The sequence below is a fragment of the Struthio camelus genome, chromosome 5 (assembly GCF_040807025.1).
Source record: "Struthio camelus isolate bStrCam1 chromosome 5, bStrCam1.hap1, whole genome shotgun sequence".
In the NCBI taxonomy this organism is placed as follows: Eukaryota; Metazoa; Chordata; class Aves; order Struthioniformes; family Struthionidae; genus Struthio; species Struthio camelus.
In genome coordinates this window covers 80,592,899-80,611,551 of record NC_090946.1, presented here as the reverse complement: position 1 = coordinate 80,611,551, position 18,653 = coordinate 80,592,899, and the positions used below count along the sequence as shown (strand labels likewise).

Genomic DNA, 18,653 nt, shown 5'->3' with positions numbered 1-18,653 from the left:
AAGAAGAGGGGAGGCTTTTGGGTGCGAGGGGGGGGGTCGGCCGAGCGCCAGCGCCGCGGCGTAGCCCCATGGGGTGTGTGCAGCCCCCCGAGCGGGCGCCCGGGGACCCTGTGCCCCCTCCCCGCCTCCCCGGCCCTCCCAAGAGGTGGCATCTGCTGCCATCCCGCGGCCCCCGGGCACCTTGCAGCCCTGGCAAAGGCTCTTGCGAAGTGCTGCGACCCCCAGCAGGAGGGCTGGGGGGGGGGGGGGTCCCCGACCTGCTTCCTTCACCCCGCCGGCACCGGGCTCCCAAACCCCGGCGCCCTGACCCCAAACTTGCCCCCGGGGTTTTTCCCACGCGTCGCGGCCGGGAGGCCCTGGCTGCCCGCTCCCGTCTCGGACTCAGCTAGCCGGTTTTTTTTCGTTTTTTTTGTCTTGATTGTGCCAAGTTGGCCAATTTTGGCACCTATTTCCTCCGGCCAAGAAAGACGCCGCGTAAAGGGTGCTCCCAACCCGCGCGTTTCCACGTGTCCCCCGCCCCGGTTCCCGCGCTCCTCTGAGCATCCCTGCCTCTTCGACGCCTTCCTCCTCCCGCGCCCCAGCCCGCGGCCGCTGCTGTCGGCGCGGAGGAAACCGCGGCCGGGCGGCCGGCGGCGTCTGCCGGGCCCGATAGGAGCCGGCGCCGCGGCGGAGGAAAGCCGCCCCTCCGCTGCCTTTATGCTGCTTTGGGCTTGAGCATCCGGGTCCCCCCCTTTTTCGGCCGGGAGCTCCTTGGGAGAGGGAGAAAAAGGGTCCCCGGCGTCCGCAGTCGCGCGGGTTTCGCGCTCGCGCGGTGGCTTTTGGCAGCCGGCGAGGTCTTGCAGGGCGAAACGTAGAGCCCGAGCGCAGGGCTGGCTGCAAAATACGCTTTAAAAAATTAAATGCCGCGGGAGTTTCTTTTTTTGTTTTTAATTTTGTGGCTGCAAAAAGCATTGGCATTCCTGGCGCGCGCCGGGGAGCCAGAGCCGCTGCTCCGCCGGGCGCCGCCGCCGCTGCGAGCATCCTGCCTTCTCGGCCCTCTGAGCGCCAGCGGTGCCCGAAGCACCTTCGGGCCTGGGCGCCAGCGGCGGCGAGCGGGAGCCGCTGCAGAGGGGAAAAAGAGAGAAAAAATCATGTACGGGGGTGGGTGCAGCGGGGGGGTGCAGGATGGGTCGGGGTGGGGGTCCAGGCTGTGGGGTTTGGGGGTGCGGGCTGTGTACGGGGGGGTGGGTGCCGCATAGAGGGGGTGCAGGGGGTGGGATGGGGCGGGGGTTGGGGTGGGGGTCCAGGCTGTGGGGTTTGGGGGTGCGGGCTGTGTATGGGGGGTGGGTGCCGCATAGAGGGGGTGCAGGGGGTGGGATGGGGCGGGGGTCGGGGTGGGGGTCCAGGCTGTGGGGTTTGGGGGTGCGGGCTGTGTACGGGGGGGTTGGGGGAAGCGGGGGGGTGCAGGGGGTGGGATGGGGCGGGGGTCGGGGTGGGGGTCCAGGCTGTGGGGTTTGGGGGTGCGGGCTGTGTACGGGGGGGTGGGTGCCGCATAGAGGGGGTGCAGGGGGTGGGATGGGGCGGGGGTCGGGGTGGGGGTCCAGGCTGTGGGGCTTGGGGGTGCGGGCTGTGTACGGGGGGTGGGTGCCGCATAGAGGGGGTGCAGGGGGTGGGATGGGGCAGGGGTCGGGGTGGGGGTCCAGGCTGTGGGGTTTGGGGGTGCGGGCTGTGTACGGGGGGGTGGGTGCCGCATAGAGGGGGTGCAGGGGGTGGGATGGGGCAGGGGTCGGGGTGGGGGTCCAGGCTGTGGGGTTTGGGGGTGTGGGCTGTGTATGGGGGGGTTGGGGGAAGCGGGGGGGTGCAGTGGGTGGGATGGGGCGGGGGTCGGGGTGGGGGTCCAGGCTGTGGGGTTTGGGGGTGCGGGCTGTGTACGGGGGGGTGGGTGCCGCATAGAGGGGGTGCAGGGGGTGGGATGGGGCGGGGGTCGGGGTGGGGGTCCAGGCTGTGGGGCTTGGGGGTGCGGGCTGTGTACGGGGGGTGGGTGCCGCATAGAGGGGGTGCAGGGGGTGGGATGGGGCGGGGGTCGGGGTGGGGGTCCAGGCTGTGGGGTTTGGGGGTGCGGGCTGTGTACGGGGGGGTGGGTGCCGCATAGAGGGGGTGCAGGGGGTGGGATGGGGCAGGGGTCGGGGTGGGGGTCCAGGCTGTGGGGTTTGGGGGTGCGGGCTGTGTACGGGGGGGTGGGTGCCGCATAGAGGGGGTGCAGGGGGTGGGATGGGGCGGGGGTCGGGGTGGGGGTCCAGGCTGTGGGGTTTGGGGGTGCGGGCTGTGTACGGGGGGGTGGGTGCCGCATAGAGGGGGTGCAGGGGGTGGGATGGGGCAGGGGTCGGGGTGGGGGTCCAGGCTGTGGGGTTTGGGGGTGTGGGCTGTGTATGGGGGGGTTGGGGGAAGCGGGGGGGTGCAGTGGGTGGGATGGGGCGGGGGTCGGGGTGGGGGTCCAGGCTGTGGGGTTTAGGGGTGCGGGCTGTGTATGGGGAGGTGGGTGCCGCATAGAGGGGGTGCAGTGGGTGGGATGGGCGGGGGTCGGGGTGGGGGTCCAGGCTGTGGGGTTTGGGGGTGCGGGCTGTGTACGGGGGGGTGGGTGCGGTGGGGGGGTGCAGGATGCGGAGGGGGTGCGGGGCAGGGGATGGAGGCGGGTGGGGGGTGAGTGCGGGGCGGGGGAGGACGGGGCAGGGCAGGGGCAGGAGCGAGGGAGGGCAGGACCCAGCGCGGCGTGGGGAAGAAGGCTCGCCGAGGAGGAGGAGGAGGAGGAGGAGGAGGAAGTCGGGGCTGAACCGCTTCCTGTAGGCAGAAGGATGAGCGCAGACAAAGCTGGGTGGGGACTCGCCTCTCCGGGCTGCTGCTGACCATCCCTCCCGCTGCCTCCATCCCTCCATCCCTCCATCCCTCCATCCCTCCGTCCCTCCATCCCTCCATCCCTCCCTCCGGCCCGGCCCCCGCCGCTGCCGGGCGCCCTGCGGGGGACGCGGGGCAGCACCGCCCGCCGGCCTCCAGGTACCGCGGCGCTGGGCGGACTGGGGGGCACTGGGCGGACTGGGTGGGGAGGGGGGCGGCACTGGAGCCGGGCTGGGCACCCCCCGCGGCACCGCCAGCACCGGCCGCCCGCTGCTCGCCGCGCCCCTAAACCGCTCACCCCAAAGCGACAAAAAGGAGCGAATCCCACCCAAAATCACACCAGAGCGGGGAAACCTCCCTCCCTTCCCCCTCCATCGGGGCCAGCCCCTCCGCTATCCTCCCCCCCCCCGGGGGCCCCCGACGCCCCGTGTCACCCGTCCCCGCGGCGGCGTGGGTGCGCCGTGGGGTCCCCGCAGCGTCGGGCGCTCGCGTGGGAGGGGGTCTCGGGGGGGTGCCGGAGCTGAGTCTGCTCAACAAAGGTTGCCTCTAGAGGCTTTGATCCTCCGTTAATCAGCCGGTTTGCCAGCGCGGGCAAGGCTTTTTCCCGAGGATGAATGAGATGCAGTGTTCTTGCTTTCTTTTCCTTTCTTCTGTTTTTTTCCCCCCCCCCCCCTTCCCCCGTCCCTGGGTAGGAATTTTCACGCAGCCAAAACGCCTTTGCCGACCCCAATCCCTGGAGCAGCTCGGGCAGGGCCAGGGTCCCCAGCTGCGCGGGGGGGGGGGGGGGATGCTGCGCGCCCCCCCCCGCCGCCGCCGCCCGGGTTATTTTTCGCAGCGGGGTTGTATTGCGCTGGTACGGCAGGAAGCAGCCCGGATTGTGCAACCGCTTCGTGAAAAGTAACCATGGCAAAATAGCCGTTTACCCAAATAGCGGCGAAAAGGCTGCGCGGAGAGGCGCTGCCAGCCAGATGCAAGCGGGGATTTTTATTTTTTAATTTTTTTATTTCTTGGGGAAACCGGATTCGGGGGGGTTTCTTTCGAAAAAGCAGGAGCAGAGGCGGCGGGGTCGGGGGGAGCGGGAATCTATAGCAGAAACTTTTGTCTTCCTGCTGCCTCGCTGCAAAACGAGGTTTGTATTTAAGCAAAAACTCGCGACCGTGCCTAACGAGCAGCCGATGAACTTAACGCCGGCGAAGCGGAAGGGGTGATGACGCCGAGCGTGTAGGACCGGCGTTATTTCATACTGCCGTGCCCGGAGCGGGGCACTCACTCTGCATTTGGGGGCATCAATATTTATTTCCCCGTCTCCCCTAAGGAGGCAGGGGCTGGCGCGGCGAGGAAAGCCCCCCCGGACGCTGCGCGCCGCCTGCGCGGTAGGTGTGGGGCACGAGGGGCCGCGGCGCCCGGCCGGCCCCCCGGGAGCCAGGCGGGCATTTGGGGTGTTAGAAAGGGCTTTTTCTAGTCCAGCGGCGAGGCGGCGCGGCGCGAGCCTCCGTCCCGTCTCGCCTTGGCTCCATTGTTCGCGGGGGCCGCGAGACGTGCGGCGGCTGCGCCCGGGAGGGGGGGGTTCCCACAAAAGGGTCTCGTGACGGCCGCGAGGCGCCTTGCCCAGGCGCTGAGAAAGAGGAGGCCCTTGCACAAACCCCCCAAATCTCTGCAAAAAAAAAACCCCAAACCAAAAAAAAACCCCTTAATTCCCACTGCGGTGCTGGGGGGCAGCGGGGTCTTGCACGTCCCGCAGGGTGCGGCGCTGGCAGAGGGGGACGCGACCGGGGCCGGCATCGCTTCTGGGCGCTCTGGCTGCTCTGCAGACCTTCAGCCTCCGGGGGGGGGGGGGGTTGCCTCCTGCTTTGCAAAGGGGCCTCATCCTGCCCAGGCGTCTTGGCAATCCCTGCTTTCGCCGCAGCCGGGTGTCCCACAGGGACAGCCCTGTCCCCGGGCGCCCGGCGTTTGTGTGGGAGCGAGCGTGCAACGGGGGCTGTCCCAGGGATGCGTCGGCCCCCAAACCCGTGCGCTGGCCTGGGCCGATGGAGCTCCTCGAGGCTCGGGATCGGCCCGGTTCCTCCACTCGCGCTGCCTTTCCCAGGCTTTGTCAGCCCTGGACTTCCTTACTCGGGTAAGTCTGGGCTGCTCCTCCCTGTTTCCTTGGGTGGCCACGCGTGACACGAGCGGGACGTTCTCAGCGGCGGAGAGGACGTCGGCCTCGCTCGCCCCCCCGCTTGGAGCACCCCAGAGTGGGGGTCCTCATGGGGACACCCCGCGGGGGCCCGTTTTGACCCTCTGCCCAGAGACGGGGTTATTGAGGTGGCAACTGCGGCGCCCGGTGGGCTTCCCGCGGACAGATGGACGCGGGCCGGGTGGAAGAGCTCGCTCCCTCTTTTTCTTTGGATGCCCAAGCAAGGCCGCTGCTTTGCTCCTCGGCATCCTGTCAGCTCTGAGCGTAAAAACGCCCTGAAAAATGCAAACTTTGCAAGGGCAGCCGGCGCCTTTCCACCGGGCGGTTCGTGGTGCGCTGGGCGTTGGGCCCTGGAGCTGGTGCTTCCCGGTGCTTCCCGGCGTTTCCCGGCGGCAGGCAGCATCAGCGGCTCTTGCCCCGTTCCCGGGGGCCCCGGCGACAGCTCTGCTCCGCAGCACCGTCCCGCAGCACGTGCCCCTGTGGTTTGCAGCGTTTTGGCCTCAAAACGGTGCGGCCGAGGCGACCGCTGCTTCTTCCGAAAATCCAGAGCTGAAGCGAGCGCCGGCGCGCGCTGTCTCCCTCGGGATCGGGGCCGGACGCTGCGTGCCGGCTCGGAGCCCGCCGTGGCAGCCGGCGTGCTCCCCGCCGCCGTCCCCCGCCGCAGGGGCACAGGTCGCGAGCTGCGGCTTTCGCGGCCACTGCCCAAATGACGGGAACAAACATAGGTTTTTTTTTAAATTATTATTATTATTATTATTTTCTTGCTTTTCAGGCTCTTTCCTCTCTTCTAGCTGTTTCTCCTTTTCTGGTTTCTCGCTCCGCTGCCTCTCGGGGGAGGAGCAGCTTTCGGGGAAGAGGAAGGTGTCACCCGTCCCGCGGTCCCGGCCGGGCGCACGGCAGCGCGCTGCCGCTCTCCCTTGCCCGTTTCTCGCAGGATTCTGCGCGTTTTGTTCCAGCAGCGGTTCAGACCTTCCTCGTGCCTCTCCCCCCCCCCCCCCCGGCCATGTGCAATATGCCCAGCACCCCCAAAACTGGCCCTCCAAAGCCCAGGAGCAGCCGTGCAACGTGCAGGCGTGGGGAGCGGATGCTGGGGACCGGCTGGCGGTTGCCGTGGGAACGGGGCCGGCTCTCAGGCGGCGCGACGAGCGATGCTCTCTGCCCGCGTTCGATGCTCTCTGCCCGCGGTCGGCAGGAGGAGCGCAGGGGAGACGGACTGGTTCCAGCTGCCGCGATCGTGTCCGCTGACTCTGGCTTGGTGTTGGGTCAGGCTAGTAATTAATAAATAGCCATCGGTCGGAACCGTGCAAACGAACGGCAGCGAAGCCTGGAGGGTTGGGAGAAAGCTCCTGGGCTGGGCTGGGAAGGCAGAGCCCACTGGCAGGATTTGGAAAAACAAGCTTACAACGGCTCTGCTTGGGGTCAAGCCCCTCGCGCCCATCGCTTGTGGCTGCGCCACGGCACAGACTGCTCCCTCTCGTGCGCTCGTCCGCCTGCGTAAGCTGCGTCCTCACTGAGGACGCGGCCACGAGAAGGTGGAAGTCCGAAACAGTATATCCCCTGGATTTCATGTAGACATATCCAGGCTGGGCTGAAGACACCAAAAACAATTTTTTGCAAGGTCAATACAAAAAAAAAAAAAAAAGGATCCCTGAAATGGGATTGCACCAAGCCTTACAAAACCCACCTTGCCATTCACATAGAGCCGATAAAACCCTTGAAAATTCCTGGGGAGCAGATGTGCTAAGACCTGCTTATCCTACCAAACACCATTAGTTTTCACCTTATCTTGTCCTCCCCTTGCTTTTCACATGTTAATTTTCTTCCCCAGTTGTTTCTCGGCATTGTTGTTACTCCCTCTAATTAGTTCATCCAAGAGAAGGGTGAGACGTTACTGCATTGTGGTGGGCAGGTACCAACAGCAGGGCGACATCTCTCGCAGTGGGCGACTCTCTATGTTTAGCAGAGAAAGGCCAGATGAGATGCAGTGGTTGGAAACTGCACAGGTTCGCGTTTAAATTGGGCGCACAAATATCGAGCAGCTGGTTGCACTAACTGCTGGGCCGCTTGTCTGGTGGCGCTGGGTTGTCCATCACTCACCGTCTGGTGGGAAGAGCCGCTTCTGGCTTGGTGGTACCTGCAGGGAGGTGTTGGCCAGGCAGGGCCGTGAGCGGGTGCTGCGGGAGTCGTGCTCGCGTGGGCACGGACGTTGCCGTGCTGGGCGTCTCGCAGAGGTGACCTGGAGGCTTCAGGCCGGGGCGAAGGAGGGATGCTCAGCACAGGGGGGTCCCGCCAGGCTCCGATGGCCTCGAGCTCCCATCATCCGATATTTCGAGGCGCTGGGCTTCTGCTCAGGGCCTTTTTCCCAGGCTGGATTTGGGAACTGCAGCATAATTGACTAACGCCCTCTTTGTGAGGTCGCTAACGAAGACTTTGGGATGAGTGACAGCCAGCTCGCCCTGCTCCCGTTGACCCGGGATGGGATCCAGCGTACGCAAACGGGATCCCCATCTAGGAAAGCGCTTACGAGTGCATTTGGGCCCCGTTGCATTTGATGGGGTTTAGCTTGAAATGAAACCCATGCCAATATGCATTTATGCAATGAAACCCATGCTGATGTGCATTCCTGATTGGGGCCAGACATGCGCATGTGACTGGCTGAGGATAAAATCTGCCCTTTAGGAAGTTTTCCTTGCAGCTCCCATGTTCTTGGGTCGGGGTTTGTTACTTACTTTTTTTTTAAAAAAGGCAGCGTTAGCGTTATATCAGAGAAGGCCTAAATGGGGTTTCCTGCTGGGGCCCTGGGGTCGACCGCCCGCTCCTGGTCAGCAGGAGAGCTTGGGGGGGCAGAAAGGCTCCCCGCGGGGCCAGGAGCCTGGCGGCGAGCTGCCGGCACCGGGCGCCTCTGCAAATAGGCGCAGACGTAATTATGGAAAATCTTCTGCTACGAGAGCGCTGAGAGCTGAGTAAGAGCTGAGAAAGCTGCTTCCTTCGCTTGCCTGCATGGAAGTAGCTAGGCAACCCGGCGCGTTTTCGGTGACTGGCACGTTGAGGAAAATAGTGACACCGTTCGGACTGATTTCTGCGCTAATTATAGGAAGGTCTCTTCAGCGCTGTCATCCCGCTCTGTGTCACCGGTGGCTTGTTGGAAAACCTGCACTCCTCCGGCGATAGCTGAGCTGGGGCAAAAGGAGGTGAGCCGGCGCCAGGGCGAGCGCGTACCTGCTTCTGCGCCCGGCTCCGCGTCCTCCCGCGGCACCGGGCGCCATCCCCGGGGACCACGGCCAACGCCGGCACCCGAGCCCCCGCGCCCCGGCACGTCCCGCCGGCTCCCGCGGTGAGTTTTACTTCCCCGAAATGAAGGGGAGCTTCGCTCTTGCAGGGAGGGGGCAGATAATAAAGCAGCATTGCTTAAAGGGATTAAAAATCAATACTGGTCTGTCCCCTCGGGTGCCGTCGGGGCAGCAGGTGCCCCGGAAAGCGCCTTGCGCAGCCCGGGGATAGGCACCCGCCTGCTCCCTCCCCGGTGGGAGCTGGGTCGGGCGCTGCCCGTTGTCACCTCGCCGGAGCGCTCAGGGCCGCGTGGACGCCGGCACCGGGGCGACAAAGAGCAAAATACCAGCTCCGAAAGTGGAGCAGCTAAAGGGAACTGGTGGTTTTCGTTCCACTTCTTTGCAGAGAACTGCCTGGCTTGCAGATGCCGTCGGTTTGCTGGAAATCCCTGACGGAGCAAATCCACCCCGGCTGGTCGCCCTGAGCCCCGTGGCTTCAGAGGGGGCTTTTCCCCAGGGATTTTGCCCTGCCTTGCAAGGCTGGAAGTGGTGGTGCACGTTAAACCCGGTGGGTTTCTGTGTCTAGCGGCGTGCTGCGTCTCGCTTGTTGACCCCATGCGTGGCCATAGGTTATGTGAAGTTGTGCGTCATACAGCGTAGACAAAGAGATGTGGAGAAACCACATTTTTTCTTGCCTATTCCTGTCTGAACCATGTCCAAGAGAAAAAAACGGGCGCTGCAGCTAGATAAAGTGCAAGAGCATTTAACAAGAGCAATGAATATCCATTGTATCATCCTCCCATGGGGTGGCGTGGGTTTTCTCCCGCTTGAACAAGACCAGGCCATGACTCTGATGCATGAGCCACTTAAGGAAAATCTATAGCCTGTGTGATGCAGGATGTCAGACCCACTGAGCAGGATGAACTTTTCAGTCTTGAACGGTCTTAAAATCCGTGTAGCTATGAATTCCTGAGCGGTTAATTGAGTGCATTTCACTCACAGATTGAGTTTTTGGAGGAGCTGGGCTTTTTACATCGTTCTGGTTTAACAAACTGTCAATCACCGTCGGATGTGAGATGTTCAATACGATTTAATTCCTTTCCGGATCAAACGTCTTTGGTTTTACTTTGGACTCGTTGCAGATAAAGGAAGGGAAGCAAGATAAAAATGGGCATTTGGGAATGGATCGTGAACGTGACAGGGCTACCAGAAACGTGTCTTCACAATCCTACACTCATGGGAGGACGTCAGGACGGCGCCAGCATGCCTTTCTGTGTAGCAGGCTTCATAGTTTGCATTTAAAGCCGTGATGCCCAGTTTGGGATAGAGTCGGGGTTGGGCACACCCCCAGGAAGAGCTTTTGGATCCAGCCTTGTCCCACTCATACCTTGACGGCTTGGGTGTCCTCCTGTGCTCTGGGGTCACTTGTTTGCTTTGTAAGGTTGCCTCTCAGCTTTGCGGTAGCTCTTGGAGCAAGGGGAAGTTCAGGGGAGAGAGCATTCACCCTGCGGCAGGGCAGGAGCCCTCCTCCTCCTCGCACCTCGCCGTGTCACCCTGCAGTGGCACAAAGCAGGCTCAGGCCGTTGGCGAGGGGTTGGGGTTGCACCCATCTCCCGGAGCTCAGCCGAGCAGGAGATGGATGCACCCCGCTCCCCCCATCGCAAGGGTGCTCCCTTGGCCTCCGACCCTTTCCCAGTGGGACCGGCCCTATCGCAGCCTACTCAAGGGGACAGGGCTTTGCGCTACTTCCATTTGGAGTTGTTATTTCATGAAGCTTCACGGGTTTTGCCTGTGATCGGCATGGCTGGGTTGGGACGTTGGTTCATTTAACACGGCCCCCTCTGCTGCCTTCTCTGCCGTGAACACAAGGTGGGACTGCCATGGAGGGTCACATCAGTGAGACAAACTGCCTTTGCACAGAAGTTGGGCGCAGCACTGGGTATTATTTCTGCAGCCCTCCCTGCTAAGCTGTTTGTCACCCTTGACGGCGATGAGAAGAGCAAGATCGTAATCGGGCGTTCGCAGGCAGGAGACGGCGGTGAAACATGTTGTCACCGCCACGGGTACTGGTTTGACTCCCCAGGCCGAAGCAAACCAGGCTCCCAGGTCAAGGTGACCATGAAGAGGCTGTCACTGTGGTCCCCTGTGCCAGTGCTGTAGCATCCTAGGGGGTGGGTGGGAAGCAAGCTCTAACATTGGCTCAGTTGGCCACTTCCAGGAGTTTCTTCTCCTTTTGGATGTGTTCCTTCTGTCGTCGCTCACTGGGGTGGAGGTGGTGCTGGTGCCGTTTACCCTGCAAAGAGCTGTCCCGAGCCAAGGGCCGTTCCTCTATGTACCCTGAGCTTAGCAAACAGGGCAGCCTGCGGGTCGGGAGATGGGTGCTGGGTGGGTTAGGGAGGATGAAGAATTAGATCACCCTCTCCCCTCGTCGCTGCTGGGCTTTACACCAACAGCAATTGCTCTGATGGAGATTCCTCCATCCCCAACATCCGTCTTGTCAAGTCAACCTGATGCTAGCAGCTCCCGAGAAACGGGCTAGCTGTTTGAGGACACGTCCAGCCTGGCAAGGCTTGTGGCACTGCAGGGAGGCAGCAAGTCACTGCAGAAAGCTCTCAGCGAAGCGGAGAGGCACGTTTCTGAAGCGCAGCTGGCCGTCGGCAGGGGACAGGCGGGTTGCCACCTCACCTCGGCCGCCGGGTGTGCTCTAGAGGTTGCTTCACGCTAATAGAGCCTGGGGACGTTATCTCCTGGCTACATCACTTCTTCCAACCCAATGGGCGATGTTTGACCTCTTCAAAGGGCTGTCCCAGCTGGAGGGACACCAAGACATTGGTCCACCTCTCCCAAGGACAAAGGCAACCGGGGAATCTCCCAGCACCTGATCCCTTGTGGTGGGAGCGGGCGCTGGCAGCCCAAGTGACCTTAGCCGTGGGATCGAGGTTCGTCCTGGGCGCTTGCTCCAAGCAGGCCTGGGGGATGCTGAAACGCAGCCTGGACGTCCCGGGAGCTGTGCAGGGCCTCGCTGGTCGCCCACGTGTGAACACACTCGCCCTTTACCCACTCGGTGGTCGCTCTGGGGCTCGGGTGCTCCCGGCTGCTCTGGTAGGACGCTGGGGTGGCACGTCCAAGCCGCAGGGAGCACAGGCTGTGCCGCTGCATCTCGCGGGCGCTGCCGCTGCGCGCGGTCCCGTGGCTCCTCCTGCTTGTGCCAGCTCTCCAGCGTGGGCAGGAGCTGGATGAGGAGGTGAGAAACCCAGGGAGGTTTTTGCCTTTCTGTGACAGCTGGAGTGGGGATGCAGGAGTGGGACGGACGGCTTGGCAGATCTAGCTCGGTCCAACGCGTGAGTAGGTCTGACTGCTGATTTTCCCGTTGCTCGGGATTCCTCAGCGCTTTGCAACGGGCAAGCGGGGATTTTGGTAACGAACTGGAACAGTCGTTTTGATGGAGACCCAGTCTTGCTGCGAGTCCCTCAGTTTGCCTAGGGCACGGTGGAGAGGAGGTGGTCTGCTCGCCGGCACCCGCCGGGGGGGCCAGGCCTTGGGTGTCTTCCAAGGAAAGCGCAGGCCTTCCTCCCCGTCATTCTTCAGAAGGGCTTTACCTTCAATTATTCAAGCCATTCTGGCCTGATTGCGCTTCGCCCGCTGTATTTGTAATACTGCGGAGACACGATGGTGTCTGCGAGGTGCTGGCAGAGCCGCTGCCGTCCAAACCTGTTGCATTATTTATCAGCCGGTTTAATATGATTGTCGCTCAGCCTCACATCTTCGCTTAGGTGGCTTGCAGTTCACGTCCGGTGCTTCCCTCGCCTCCCAGCTAATGCTTAAAAGCCGAGGCCGCGTGGAGCCCTTGCTCCGGGCTTGCGGATGCGTGGGAGAGGGGAGCTGGCGCTGCTAACCGGGACCTTTAGCAGCGTTTGCAGCACAGGGCTCCTTGGCTTTTGCATCTCTCTCTTTTTTTTTTTTTTTTTGGGCGATGCTTTCTGCTGCCAGTGTGAAAGCATCGCCCAGGCTAGCGGCTCTCGGGTGTTTTTCTTCTCCCATCTGCGAAATAGCCGTGTTTGCTAAGGAGGTGTCATTTCACAGTATGGGAAGAATAATATTTAGCATTAAATCGAATGCCGTTGACTCAGCAGGAAGCGTGGTCAGGAGGCAGCGCCGACTGTTATAGGCTTCCGGTAGGTTGTTGTAAATAACAATGCGTGAGAAAAATCGGGTTTCAACAAAAGGGAAGAAAAAAAAAAAACGCTTGGCGTGTGTTTTAAAGCGAAAAGGGGCTGGTTTGGGATTTTGGGGGCTCTGAAGGAAAACTAAGGTGTCGTAGCTCGGTTTCGCTGCCTGCCCCGTCTCCAACCCCGCGCGGCGTCCCAGCCTTTCGCTGCGCCTCCTGCCGCTCCCAGCCGCGGCGGGGCAAGGACGCGCCGGCGGGGCGCAGCAGTGGAGCCTGACCGCGGTGATACGGGCCGGCTCGGCCGCCCAGGCCGGCGGGGCAACCTACTTCTCGCTCGCTGGCCCCCGCTGACCCGCTTTGCGGCGGCGCGGGAGGCCGCTCGCTTCGGGCCGGATTTCGGAAAAAGGGGTTTCTCCTCCGAGCCGGCTCACGGCCATCGCCTGGACGCTGAGCTTGGTCCCCGGAGGGGGCATCTCTGGGCCGCCGCTGGCAGGCGGGAGCTGCCGACAAGGCTCTCCCCGCGCCTGAGCTGCGGACGGGGGCGGCGGGACCGGCCGCCTCCCCGGCATCTTTGCAGGCGCGATGAGTTTTGCGTGCTCAGCTCTCCCCTCTAGGAGACCCCAGCAGGATTTTCCGGCAACGAATCGCTTTGCAAGTTATTGCTTACAAAAATACTGAGTAGCAATGGGCTTTGGGGGTTTTTCCCCTGGTTATTTGTTTGTTTTGGCAGAGACCTGCTAAAAGTACTCCCGTTTAGCAGTGACCCTCCACTACCTCCTTGGGATCCATCCATCAGCAGACTCGTAACCCATCTAGCGGGCACCTTATTGCTACCAGCCAGCAGCAGCCTTTCCGGGAGAGCATCGCGGGCTGGCTGCGGGCACGGGGTTCCTCCCCGACACCCCTGCCCGAAGCCCGGCAGCTCTCCGAAAGCTCTCCCACCTCCACGCGGTACCTTCGCTCTGCCGTGCACCAGCTCTGGATGCCACGAGAAGGTTAAAAAGAGAGAAAAAGGGGGGGAAAAAAGAAAAAAAGGTCCCTTGGCTTGTTGCTTTGCTGGCACCCGCAGCAGCACCAGGGCTTTGCTCTGCCCTTGCAGGGGGGCTGTGACCCCTTTGATGTATTTGAAGCTGCAAATAGCTCCTTCTGAGTAATGTGGTTCAGGTGCTTATCCCTAATTAATTAATTCAGTTGTACTGCGGATACCTAATTAAGGCAGTCTAAGCGAATTCCTGTGGGGTCTTAAAACTAATGGGACGGTTAACGGGGTTGTTTCTTTGCTGATGTAACTCGCCGGGCGATTCCCAGCGGCTGGGAAGGTTTATTAGGCTCTGGCGTGACCGTTACTTAAAATAAAATTGCAATAAAGGTCTGATCTGGAGGGAATCTTTGGAGGCGGCAGCGAAACTCCGGGAGCCAAACCCGGCTTTTTGCACCGCTTTTTTTTTTTTTAATTTTATTATTATTTTAACGGAGCTGGAAAAACGCTGGCGGAGGGGGTGAGCGCAGCAGGCTGGGGCTGCGGCAGCAGTCGCTACGAAAACCCACCCGGCTCCTGCCGAGCGGGAGGCCGCCGCTTGGCGAGGCGCCGCGACCCCGGCGCGGGATCTGCCACCTTCCCGGGGGTTGCTGCTCCGCCGCGGCCGGCTCGGAGGTGGGCAGCGTTGCTCGCGTTTGCGCTCGCTGCCAGCTGCAACGTCTCGTGGCGCTTGCTCCCAAAATAACGTCAAGCATTAGGCTGGGGAGCTTGCCGAGCGGGGAGGCGAGTCCTAGCGAGCGGCACCCGAGTCCTGCCGCGGGAGGACCCCAAACGCGCCGCCCCCGACCTCGGCTGGGTCCCTCGGGGATGAGCCAGCAAAGAGGACACCCCCAAAAGCCAAGAGTTTCCACCTGTCACGCAAGGTGGAGAACCCGGTCGTGCAGCGGCCGGTGGCTTTGCAAGCTCCGGGCCGGAGCTCGGAGGGGCCGCGGCCACGGCGCTGCCCCGGCAGCTGCAAATGTCGATGCCTCTTTGCATGGAAGAGGGCAGGAAGGGGAAAACGATGTGACCGCCAGCGTGGAAGAGGTTGCCCAGAGAGGTGGTGGGGTCTCCTGTCCTGGAGATATTCCAAAGCCATCTGGACACGATCCTGGGCAACGTGCCCTAGGTGACCCTGCTTGGGCAGGGGGGTTGGACTAGCTGATCTCCAGAGGTCCCTGCCGACCTGCGGCTCTAGAGAAGATGCTCGCGCTTCGCCCGGGCTCCGCGCGTCCTGAGTTGTGCTCGGTGGCAGAGAGCGGAAGAGGGGAATCGCCTCCCGCCGCGAGACGGGAGGGCCGGAGGGGCTCGGTGGAAGGACGGTTGGTTTCGACCTGGAACCAGCCCGTTTAAAAAGGAGCGAGGCGGGATGCCGGGCTGCAGCCGAGGCTGGTTTCCTCCGTCGCGCGGGCGCGCTCTGCCCGCGCTCTCCTGCCGGGGCGCTGCTTTTGGGGTAAAACGCGGCTCAATAGCGCCGGGGCTTCGTAGCCCGCCCTGATTTCTGCAGGGGGGCCGGGGCAGGCGCCGGATCGGTGCCGAAACCCGCCGATCGGGGCAAAACGAGCCCGAACGACACCTCGCCCCAGCCCCCTGGGAGATGTTGGCCACGGAGCGGTTTCCATGGAAACCGGCTCGGGTTTTTTTCCCCACTCTGGCGCCTTTTAGTTAATGAATTTATTCGCCGGCACTTCTCGGGCCTGCGAGCCGCTTCTCGGCGCTGGAGACGCCGCGTCGGACACTGGGAAGGGGCTGAAAACGCCGCAGGACCGGAGCCCGCGGGCACGGCTCCGACTCGTAACGTTTTCCTCGCTTACGGAAATAACGAAACGCCTGTAATTTGGAGCTATTAAGCCTCCTGCCCCAGGCGGGGCCGTGGCTGCGATCGAGGAGACGGCACCGCTTGCCTCCTCCACCCCCCCACAATTAAACCCAAATCTCTCCCCGCTGGGCAGGGGCTTGCAGCGCCCGCGCCCGTCTGGGTCGAGCCGAATCAATCCCGATCGCCCCCAGGCATCTCAGTTGGCCCCGGATTTGGTGCCCCGGAGCCGGGGGCAAGGGATGGCCGGTTCGCTGTTCCGTTTAAGCGGAAAACGTCGCTCGAATACGTCGCTCGTCCTTCTTTGCTCAGCGAAGAGGCAAGAGGGACGTTAGACGTTTTGGGCGCGTAGGTACCAGGCAGCGAAACGCCGAAGCCAGGCTGGAGCGCAGCCGCCCGTTGCAAGCGCTTTGGCCTGTTTTTTCGACGTGACTTCAACCTACGAACGCGGGCGGTAAAAAAGCCGCGATCCCTCCGCGCCGTGGACGAGCGTGGAAACGCTCTTGCGGGATCCCGTTGCGGCGCGGAGCCCCGACGGGACGGTACCCTGTGTCCTGCGCTGGATAAACCTCATCAGCCTGAAACGCTAATAGCGTCCTTACCCGTTAGCCCGCGGTCTGTCCGCCTCGCCGGCCGCTGCCGCCTTCCCCGCTGCCGTGCACGGTGCTATCGCTGCATCGACGGGCGCCATCCCTCTAACCCGTCTCGGTTTTTTTTTTTCTCCTTTCTTCTTTCCCTCCTATTTAACAGGTACTGAAGGTCCAGGAGGAGCAGGCGTTCCCCTAGAGACACGACAAACCGGCGGAGAGACCTGCTTCTGGTAAAAACAAAGCCAAAAAAAACCTTCCCCCCCCCCCCCAAACACGACTTCTGAGCGCTCCGCGGGGCCGCGGCGGCTGGGGAGGGCGGCCGAGCGGTGCCGCTCGCCCCGGGGCTCGAGCGCCCGCGGCCGGGGCACGCGCCGTCCCGCGCCGGCTCTGCTCCCTTCCGCCGCCCTCCCGCGCTTTTCAAGCCTCGATCAGGCGAGGGAGCGCGGCCGGAGGATGCTCCCGCTGCCTTTCCGCGTGCGGAGCTAGCGGCACCCTCTCGCGCCGCGTTGCGGCCCCGTCCGGCCCGGGGCGGCGAGCCGGCAGCAGCGCTCCTCGGGAGGAGGAGGAGGAGGTGGGAGGAAGCAAAGGCGGCTTGCATGCCCCTCACCTTCCCACCTTTTGCCTTCCTTTTGCTTTATGGCCCTAAGACCCTTTCCCGTAACACCGAAACATTTAGCTGGCGTCCTGCTGTTGCAGTCTGTGCTCTTAAAATATATATATATATATTTTATATATATATATATCTCGGTGTGGCCTACACTTGGCCAAGAGGGAGCGACCGCCGCACGCCTTTGCGTCCGCAGCCCGCCCGGAGCGCGCGCCTGGCCCGCCGATGGCGAGCAACAACACCGCGAGCATCGCCCAAGCCCGCAAGCTGGTGGAGCAGCTGAAGATGGAGGCCAACATCGACAGAATAAAGGTAAGGCGGGATGGCCAGCGGCGCCGCGGCCGGCGATGGGGAAAAAAGATAGAAAAAGAGACTGTGCTCGGGCGCGCGGGCGCGTAGCCGCTCTGCCGCGCGCGCAGGGGGAAGGACGATCCCGCCTGTGCCTGACGCCCCGCTCCTTCTTCCAGGTGTCCAAAGCCGCGGCAGACTTGATGGCGTACTGCGAAGCCCACGCCAAGGAGGACCCTCTCCTGACCCCCGTCCCGGCCTCCGAAAACCCCTTTAGAGAGAAGAAGTTCTTCTGCGTGATCCTGTAACCCCGCGAGGAGCCTGACCGGCGCTCAGGCCACCCTGAACACTGATGTAGAGTTTTTAGGAACGGGGACGACCTGGTAGTCCACAGAATTTAAACAAAACCAAACAAAAAAAAAATCAGTAAAAAACGCGGCCTGGAAGCTACGGAGATGTGCATGTTTAAAGAGCCTGGCCGCCTTTGGGGGAATAAGGTGATCTACCTTGCGAGGCAAAAGATCTGAAGTCTGTAGAGTTGCCTAGAAAGAAAAACAAAAATATGTAAAGAATAAATCTGTGTCACTTTTCTGCTCACAAAACTTGTTTGATTGTTCCATGTCCAAAGCACTAGAGTCGTGCTGAGCAAAGTAAATTGCTAAGGATGTGTATAACCTTACTGGAATGATGTTGTCGGGTTTTTTCCAAATACGATTTTTTTTCTTTTTATTTAACTTGTCGGATATATAGCAACAGGCTAGATTTACTATGAATGTTCCTTAACGTTTGGTCTTGTGCTTTTTAATTTTTGGCGTGAGGGTAGCGCAGAGATCGGCTGGAGCGGCTGCCGCGCGGGAGCCAACGGAGCCGTGCGGCCGCCGTCCAGCCCCGGCGGCGGCTCGGCGCCCGGTTCGAGCGAACCCCACTTTCTGACGTCCTGTACGTGGTAGCTTCGACTCTGCAAGTAAAAGTGAACCGTTGTGTCGTGGTGGGTGCTTCGTACTTCTGTGACGACGTTTAGTGCATGGGAGTGAGCTGCGTGCAGCCGCTCCGCCTTTTCTGCTCTGTTGTTTTGAGGCCGCGCGCTGGTGGGAGAAGCTGTAGAGAGGGTAAACCGAGGCGATCCCGAAAGCCGATGCCTTCGCCGGGCCTGAAACACGTGCTGCGCGAGGGGAGGGTGAGCTCTGGGGGCCGGCAGCCCGCGCCCCGGCGCCTGGAGGTAGCTCGAAACCCGAGCAAGTCGAGTCGACCGCTTCTTGGTGGGCTTTCTCCGACACCTCCGTGCCTCTCCTCTGCTGCCGTCCGCTTCTCCTGGCCACGGCGTCACCCCGCCGCCGGCGTCGGGGCCGGGAGCCCTCCGGCTCCGCTTCCCCCGCCGACGCCGGGGAGCCGCTCGCTCGGTGCGGGGTGGCGGCGCCGCGTCCCTCCCCGGCCTTTCGGTGGGACGCGGGCCACCACCTCCGGCCGGGCAGCTCCGAGGTGGCTCTGCTGCGCCGGCTGCAGGCTTCCCGGGAGGCGACGGGCAGCAGGTCGTTCCCGGCCTCGGTTTCCTCGGCCGCCGGCCAAGGCGCGCTGGCTCGGGGCGGCCGCGGAGCTCAGCCCCGCGTCGGGCCGCGCCGACCTCTCTCGCTTGGTGGTGACGGAGCTCTCGTTTTTCCTCCTCGTGGAAACTCCCGGGGCGCTTGGAGACCCTTTACTCCAGGGTTGGCCGAAACCCTGTTAAACTCTCGTCCTCCATCAGGTATCAGCTTAAAAAATAATAGGCGCGTTGACGAGGGCAACGGTCTCCGGGTACCTCTCGGTGGCTCTTTCTAGCCCGTGACGAGCGCGTTTTGGGTTTTCTACCTTTT

The 18,653-nt window shown here is 62.5% G+C and overlaps 1 protein-coding gene across 12 annotated transcripts; it reads left to right on the top strand.

Moving 5' to 3' along the window:
* Positions 1–2,776: 2,776 nt before the first annotated feature.
* Positions 2,777–16,745, top strand: LOC138067558 (uncharacterized). Of its 12 annotated transcripts, none has more exons than XM_068947558.1 (5): positions 4,255–8,381; positions 8,723–8,884; positions 9,459–12,491; positions 16,069–16,138; positions 16,678–16,745. In XM_068947558.1, exon 1 carries the CDS (start codon positions 5,330–5,332, stop codon positions 6,290–6,292), a length of 963 nt encoding a protein of 320 aa, XP_068803659.1. In that variant the 5' UTR covers positions 4,255–5,329; the 3' UTR covers positions 6,293–8,381; positions 8,723–8,884; positions 9,459–12,491; positions 16,069–16,138; positions 16,678–16,745. The 12 variants fall into 12 exon arrangements, 6 of the variants coding, with proteins under 6 accessions (XP_068803659.1, XP_068803654.1, XP_068803655.1 ...); XM_068947553.1 differs by having other exon boundaries at positions 16,605–16,745; XM_068947554.1 differs by having other exon boundaries at positions 16,585–16,745.
* The last annotated feature ends 1,908 nt before the right edge of the window (positions 16,746–18,653 follow it).